This window comes from Prosopis cineraria, unplaced genomic scaffold (genome assembly GCF_029017545.1).
Source record: "Prosopis cineraria cultivar Desert tree isolate PC_DT_omini unplaced genomic scaffold, ASM2901754v1 PC12, whole genome shotgun sequence".
NCBI classification, from domain to species: domain Eukaryota; kingdom Viridiplantae; phylum Streptophyta; class Magnoliopsida; order Fabales; family Fabaceae; genus Prosopis; species Prosopis cineraria.
The window spans coordinates 2,812,254-2,819,808 of record NW_026555343.1 but is presented as its reverse complement, the minus strand read 5'-3'; the positions used below and the strand labels follow the sequence as shown (position 1 = coordinate 2,819,808).

Genomic DNA, 7,555 nt, shown 5'->3' with positions numbered 1-7,555 from the left:
TCAAAGCCGAACAAAAATAGGAAGCTGACAAATTTCTGAAGAAATACCAATGTTTACCTTTGCCTCTGGGAAAATTGATGGCATTTTGTGAATATTATAATCAGAGTTCTGGTGCTGATCGTGACAAAGATCATTACCGCCGTTCGTAGTGTCAAGAGACAGCCAAATATTCTCTTGACAATATTGTTGCCTCAGCCTCGCTCTGTCTCTTCTATGAATGTTCATGTGACCACCAAGAGCTTGTGCATTTGAAAATCCTTTCTGACAGAATCCACACGTATAGGATCTAACTTGTGTTGCTTCCTCTGAATATCCCCACCTTATTCTCTCAGACTTGTCCTTGTTTTCAAGGCTAAACTCCATATCTCGAGACAGATTTAAAGATCAGAATACGATGAAAAACAAAGCTTAGGTCAACACAGGTTGGCTAGCATCGAGACATTTATAATCACAAGCCAAGTGTACGGACTTACTATATGAAGTCTGCCCTAGAAGTAAATGTTGAATAAAATAATAGATGTAGGTTTTTTCCCTGTGATCGTTCAATGATTCTACTAGACATAATTCCTTTAGATTGCATGGAGAGGATGAGCAAGAATTAATATGATTTTCATGTTTGATCTTTTAGTTTTTATGAAGAGCTAACAAATGATTTCCCAGAGGTTGAAAAGTTAATTCTGGTTTTTAATTACCTATAAGATTAAACTTCAAGAGTTATTAATTCACGATATGGTTCACATCCAGCCATGACAATCTTATAGTACTTCTTTGTACCGCAAAGGATGTATTTTGCCGCAGTTGAGTTATGATCTCGATCAATTGATAGCGGCTATCATTGATAGTTTTTTATAATCAAAATTGATGTTTCCACGAAAGTACACAGTGTATTTTATTACATGACAAATGGTAAATCATATATATATATATATATATATTAATTTAGCTCTTTTGTGGCGGCATTAGACGTCCTCAATTGCAATTGCCATTAGATAATATATATATTTAGTGGTACTTAGAAGTTCTCATCAATTAAATACGTAATTATTAGTATCGAGTGTGCTTATAGTATTTCACTAAAAAATTGAAAATGAACTGGCCATTGAATTGATTAAGATATTAAATCACAGTTAAATTATAATTAAATTAATTATCAACAAAATATTTTATTAAATTGATAAAGACAATTGTTAGATAATTTATTGGATCAATTGGCCAAGTTGACATGGTTTTCAGCAAACATAAATGATATTGTTAGATTGTCCAAATATGAGTGGGTTTAAGTAGATGTAGGCAATCTCACATCGGATAAAGTTGGAATTAATAACTAATATAAAATAAAAAAGAATGACCCATAAACTTGAGTCTTAAAGTTTTGAATTAAGATGTGACATCCTTTCTTTACTTTTGCCTGTCTCTCATCTCCCCCCATTTTCAGGCAATCACCCCTCATTTTTAACAAATAATATCAGAGCTAAGTTTTACTCAAGACTTATAAGTCTTTCATTACTCACATTTAAAGCCTAAAATAGGATTGGCCTTGCTTTAGCAAGGACTAGTATGTGCTACACGGTTTGAAGCTTGAAAAATTGGGCTAGCCCTAAAAAAAAAAAGCAAACTAAGTGTTTGGAGCATTTTTGATATGGGGATCTTGTGGATAGACTTAAATAGATTTGGGAAACCACATCTGATAAAGTTGAGATTAATAACTAAAATAAAATAAAAAAAAGAACCCACAAATTTGAGTTTTGAAATTTTAGATTAAGATGTGGTATCCTTATGTTATTTTTGCTTGCCTCTCAACAGATATAACAAACGTTGAGTAGCAATTTTCTCTGTTCCCGTGATTTAGATTCCGTACAGCTGTGAGAATTGAACCGAAGCCGACGATGATGATATTAATTAGTTACTAGTGTATATAAGCTTCGGTGATAATGATGATACTATTAAAATATATACTTAGGGGAAATATAGAAACAAAAATCCTTGAAATTAATTAGTCATGGCGGGCTAATTAACAAGAGCCAAGAGGAGTCTGAAGCCGTACGCCACTCTCTGAAGCAATTTTTTTTAATCAGTTCATCAAATCCGTACGCCCTGTGCATCTTCTGATATCATGTTGGGGTTTAACAAATTATTTCAATTTGTGTAGTGCTAATGGACTCTAAAATGAATTGTTCCATTTCTTATAATTATTTTATATTATATTGATATTTGCGTCTTTAAGAATCATCACACGATTAAGTAATGTATAAGAATATAATTCAAGTATATGTACTCATAATCGTTAGTTATATACTCAACTCTTGTAAGATAACACTGTTTGGCTTAAAGGTGTGAGAGTGTGTGAGAGTATGTATTGTTAAATGATAATTTTATTTCATTTTTTTTTTGGTAATGAGTAAACTTTCTTTTGAAAATTTCTCTCTCTCTCTCTCTCTCTCTCTCTCTCTATATATATATATATATATACATATATAAAAGGGAGAATGACAAAGAGATTCCAAAAATATTAATTAATTTAAATTAGGTCTCAAGTGTTAAACTTTAAAAATTTATAACTCAATATCTCAATTTTACAATTGTGTTATGATGAATATGTAACTTATTTTTAAAATTTTATTATGATTGAAGAATAAAAAATTATTTTTTGTTGAAATTTAGAATATAAGTTGAAAATTTATCGCAATGAAATTATAAAATTAAGAAATTGAGTTGTAAATTTTTAGAGTTTGACACTTAAGACTTAAGTTAAATTAATTAATCTTTTTGAGACATCTTTGTATTCTCCCTATTACTCCCTCGAGATGTAAGACACTTTCAACATGTATAACACAATAAAAAAAACTTAATTTTTTAAATCTCATGAAAAATTGACTCACTTTTTAGTTTTGTATTTTTTTACAATTAACATTCAAAATTTTCCATGCATAATAAATATTCATTCCACCTTCTAATCAACGCAGAGTAAAAAGGAAAAGATATTTCTTAAAAATTTAAAAATGATGTACATTTTGATAACCAACAATAACTTATAAAAATGGCCTACGTACATCATATGGCTCAAAGGGAGTAGTATGTCTTAAAGAGTTAGGGCATATTTAATTGTTGAAAAGAAATAGAATGGAATGGAAAACATTAATAGAGGACAAAATAAACTAAACTAAGATTGTAGATTAATAGAAGTGGTGAGAATTATAGGTAGGGAATGGGGAATGATGATCATTTTATTCATGTCTATCTTCATTCCCACCTCTTCATCATCCCATAACTTTCCTTTCCTTTTTGTCGTCCTCGCTTCACTATAAACTCATTTTATTTAATTTCTTTTAAAAACCAAACAGGTCCTTAGTTTATCAAGTTGACAAAAGAAAATAATTAATTAAATTCACCAAGGTTTTATTCAGCGTTCATACCAACGTCCAGATTCCGTGGCAGCCTCAAAAGAATTAATTATATGTTCCTTACAATATAATTGTGTAGCTAGCAGTGACCCTTGTACCAAATAAATGTACATAAAGGATTTGGTCATGGGGAAGCAACAAATCTTAGAGGCTCAGAACTCATCCATGTATCAGCATTGCATAATCATTTAGGACACAGGCATTGAAAATTGACTCTTCACTACAAGAGGTTGGGACAAGTGTGAACCCTTAAGAATGGCGTGCAATTTTTTATATTTGCTACTTAGGTCTCTATTAGTTCTTACTTCTTCCATGATCTCACAAGTTGATGACTCGTCGTGGGTTGTTTTTTTTTTTTGGAAAATCATTTCAACTGGTTTGTTGGTTAATATATTGGAAGAAATTAAATTTGCAGGGGGGGTTCAATTGTAAATGAAAAAAAGGATATCTTGGAATAATCTAAGGTATACTAATATGTATCTTCGGCCTCTTAAACTGAATTTGTAAAAAAAAAATTATTTTATTTCATTCTTTTATTACATACCAGAATTCCAGAACAACGATTTAATATCTAATCTTAAGAGTGCATTTGGGAGTTTATGATTGGATAAAAAGGAATGATCATTAATAGAATGGAATGGAAAGGAGTGAAGTAGAGTGGAATAAAACAATTTTTTTTGTTTGAGAGTCTTATAATGGGAAAGGATGGTTTTACTTGACCATTATTTGGGAGTTATTATAAAATGAATGAAAAAATAGTTTAAAGAAAATAATAATGCCCATTAAATAGTTATAATATTTATGCAACAAAAAATAATAATAATAATTAAAATTAAAATTAAAATTAATGGTTAAATAAGATATTCAAGAATTAAGAATAAAAAGTAAAAGTAAGTAACAGAACTGTTTATGCAAACATTCCCGTTGCACAAGAGAAAAACACAATAGAGTCTTAGTGTTAAAAGGTGCAATCGAGAGAGATGGCAAGCGCGGGAGAGATATGGCAGGAGGAATAACAATACATTATGTCTGAATGCTGATCAGTCCAACCTTGCCTATAGCATTTGAACACATGGGTTATGCATCAATAGGGGTCAAACATTGTATTGCCCGAACCTGTGCACGTTTTTTTTTTAATTTTTTGTGACTAATATTTAATTTATGGCATTATTTTTTTTAAATTTATCATGAATTATATTATTTTTATGATATTTTAGACATTTTCTTATTATTACAATTTTTTAAATCTCTTTCAAAATTTAAAATTTATTTTTAACTTATTATTATGTAAAAATAATTGGGAATTGTTGTTCATTTTAACTTTTAAAAAATTACTTTTAATTCTAATATTAGTTTTATGAAGAATATATTTTAAATAATAATAATAATATTTTTTAAAGAAAATTTTTTATGTATCTTTTGAAAAAAAATACTTGTAGAAATATTTTTGGTTAATCGAGTTAATGTAGTGCCCAAATGCGCATAGGCCTGGGCATCAGGCTGGGGTGATGCTTAACCCAATCCTGCTCATATGAAACTCGAGCAAGAGGTAAGAGAGATGGCCGGAAAATAAAAATAACAGATGAATTTTATTAGGATAGGAGGTTAGGGGTAATTTTGTAAATGAAATAATTATACTGTACTATTTCATTCTTGACCCCTCAATTTGGAGAGATAAAAAATATTGAGTTATGGATAGCAAAAAAAGGTTTTAGAAACCCTTCCTTGCTCTTCCATCCTTCTTTAAAAAAAAAAAAACTCACAAATAATGACTTCTATCTTTTAACCATCCCACTCCACTCTTCTCCTCCCTAAACAAATCTCTTAAAAATAGTGTAATATTGTACAGAAAAATAATGAAAAGTCAAGTAATTATCTCATAATAAAATATATTCATGTTCCATCGTCAAGCTAACCGATTGAAAAGTCAAAGCCTTTTTGGGAAAATTAAAATTTGAAGATGGCCCTAAATATTTAAATAGAGGGTCCGAAAAATAATAATAATAAAAGGGAACTAGTTAATTAATCATCATTCATTAACAACCAATACTTGGAACGGTAGTTAATTTTGTGAGGGCTTAAGCCCATTCCCCATTGTTTGGTTCATCTGAACTTGGGCCTCTCCGAATGTGGCCCAATAGTCTTCCCTCCCTCGTATTCTCTCTCTACTCCTCTCGCTCGCCCACGCTGCAAATTGATTGGTTGGTTTAATTTGAGAGTCCAGATAGCCATTTCATTTATATTTATATGATTATTTTTTCACGAAAAATTTGAACAGCATATACTCTATTTTTACTACAGTCTACAGTGTAGTAGATTGGTCAAATAAAAAAAAGGAAAGAAGTCACGAAAAGCATGTACTTTATCAAGCTAAGTTTGTTATCTTTTGTTTCCACCTATAAAATTATTAAATAGAACGGCGTGTCATTTGAAATCAACATTGTAATTATAGTAGTGATTTTGTTTTACTCATATATGTGTGTGTGTGTATTTATGATTTTCTTAAATTTGTTCAACAGAGAAAATATGATACTCAATTTTTTTTTTTTTTTTGGTTTTAGTTCTAGCATTTCAAGTCTTTGACCAACACTATGATCAGTTAACTTGCAAGTACTTCTTTGGAGGGCAGGCAGACCTCTCATTGAGAATCTAATCACTTATGCACACATAAAATTAAAATTTAAGACCTTTAGTAAAGAGGGATCACCCTTTAATCAGTTGATACAAGCATCTGGTAACGTTACACCTAATTTATTGAGTGAGTAAATATCGTAGAAAATGGAAAGAAAAAATAACAATCATGGTAGATGAGAATGAGTATATGTATAGCTTAAAACAGAATCATTTTTAAACTTCTAATTGGAGGGTACGTAAGCTGTGAAGTAACATACTGGCCAGGAAAAAAAGTAGAGGGGTAATATCTCAATATTGCTAGAACAAATATATTACAATGATAAATTATTATTATGAATTACTGAAATAAGCTAGCGGATCCTGTTTCAACAGAAGTTAATGATTTATGACATTGTTATATATATATATATGTTTAATTATAGTAATTTCAATATATAATTTCCTCAATTTTAGTTCTCTCTTTCGTATCACTAATTTTATTCTCAACTTAGAATTTGCCTACATGCTAATGAAACTTTAATACTCAATCAGAAAGAGAAAAAAGTCGACAATGACATTTTATTTGCTTGGCAGGGAGGTAGAAGCCATGATTTGTCATAGGAAATATCAGTCCAATACATAGATTCACGTTGCTTTATTTTAAAATATTAGGAATTAGTGATCAAAATACACGCATTATATATGCATCCCTTGGAAACTTAAACAAACTAATCTAGAGCATAGGGTTAATGGGCTTTTGAGATTTAAGTGGAAAATATTGGTGGAGTTGTCCTCATCGGTATCTAGCAAATGCTCAAATTTGAAAGTATCGTATACTGAACACTGAATAATTGTCTTTAGAAATATATACTTGAATGATATTGCTAACAAAAAAAAAAAAAAGACTTGAGATGGTATTTAATTAAGGTTGAAACTTGTTCACCCAATAGATAGTATAATTTACCAAATGGGTGTAACACATATGGTAGCGGTCTGGCCTCTTAAGCTGCATTATTCCAGGGTTCAATTCCTGGAAGTGTACATGAAAAAGCAATCATTTGGAAAAGGATAGTCTCTTAAATAGCACTCAAATTTTTTAAGGTATTAGTCTTACAACTGTTGAGTATGAGTATACATTAAGTAACCAAAAAAAATATATGGTATAATTTCCTGTAATATGCATATGCCTGCAGCCTGCCCTCGTCATTGCTCAAGTTTGTGTCAATTAATTGTTGTTTTTTACTGATTGAATGAGTGTTAACCTATCAAAATTTAGGATTTTATCATCTTTTTTATGAACAAAATATTATTTCAAAAAATTGGTTGCTCAGATGATCTAAACAGTCTGGTAATCACAGTAATATGAATGAAAATAATTATCACTTTCTTTTACAACGATAACAATAAATAACAATTGAAATGGGCTACAATGATGTCAACTTTAGTACAATACTATATATACTCCCTCACTCTATAGTTTTTATTATAAGATGCCTTTTAGAAGGATTATTTGGTCCTTAACATAAGATATTTGATAAGAT

At 30.1% G+C, this 7,555-nt stretch overlaps 1 protein-coding gene across 1 annotated transcript; it reads right to left on the bottom strand.

Annotated features, from left to right (window-relative positions):
• Positions 1-363, bottom strand: LOC129288282 (uncharacterized). Its single transcript, XM_054924787.1, has one exon. It carries the CDS (start codon positions 361-363, stop codon positions 1-3), a length of 363 nt encoding a protein of 120 aa, XP_054780762.1.
• Positions 364-7,555: the final 7,192 nt, after the last annotated feature.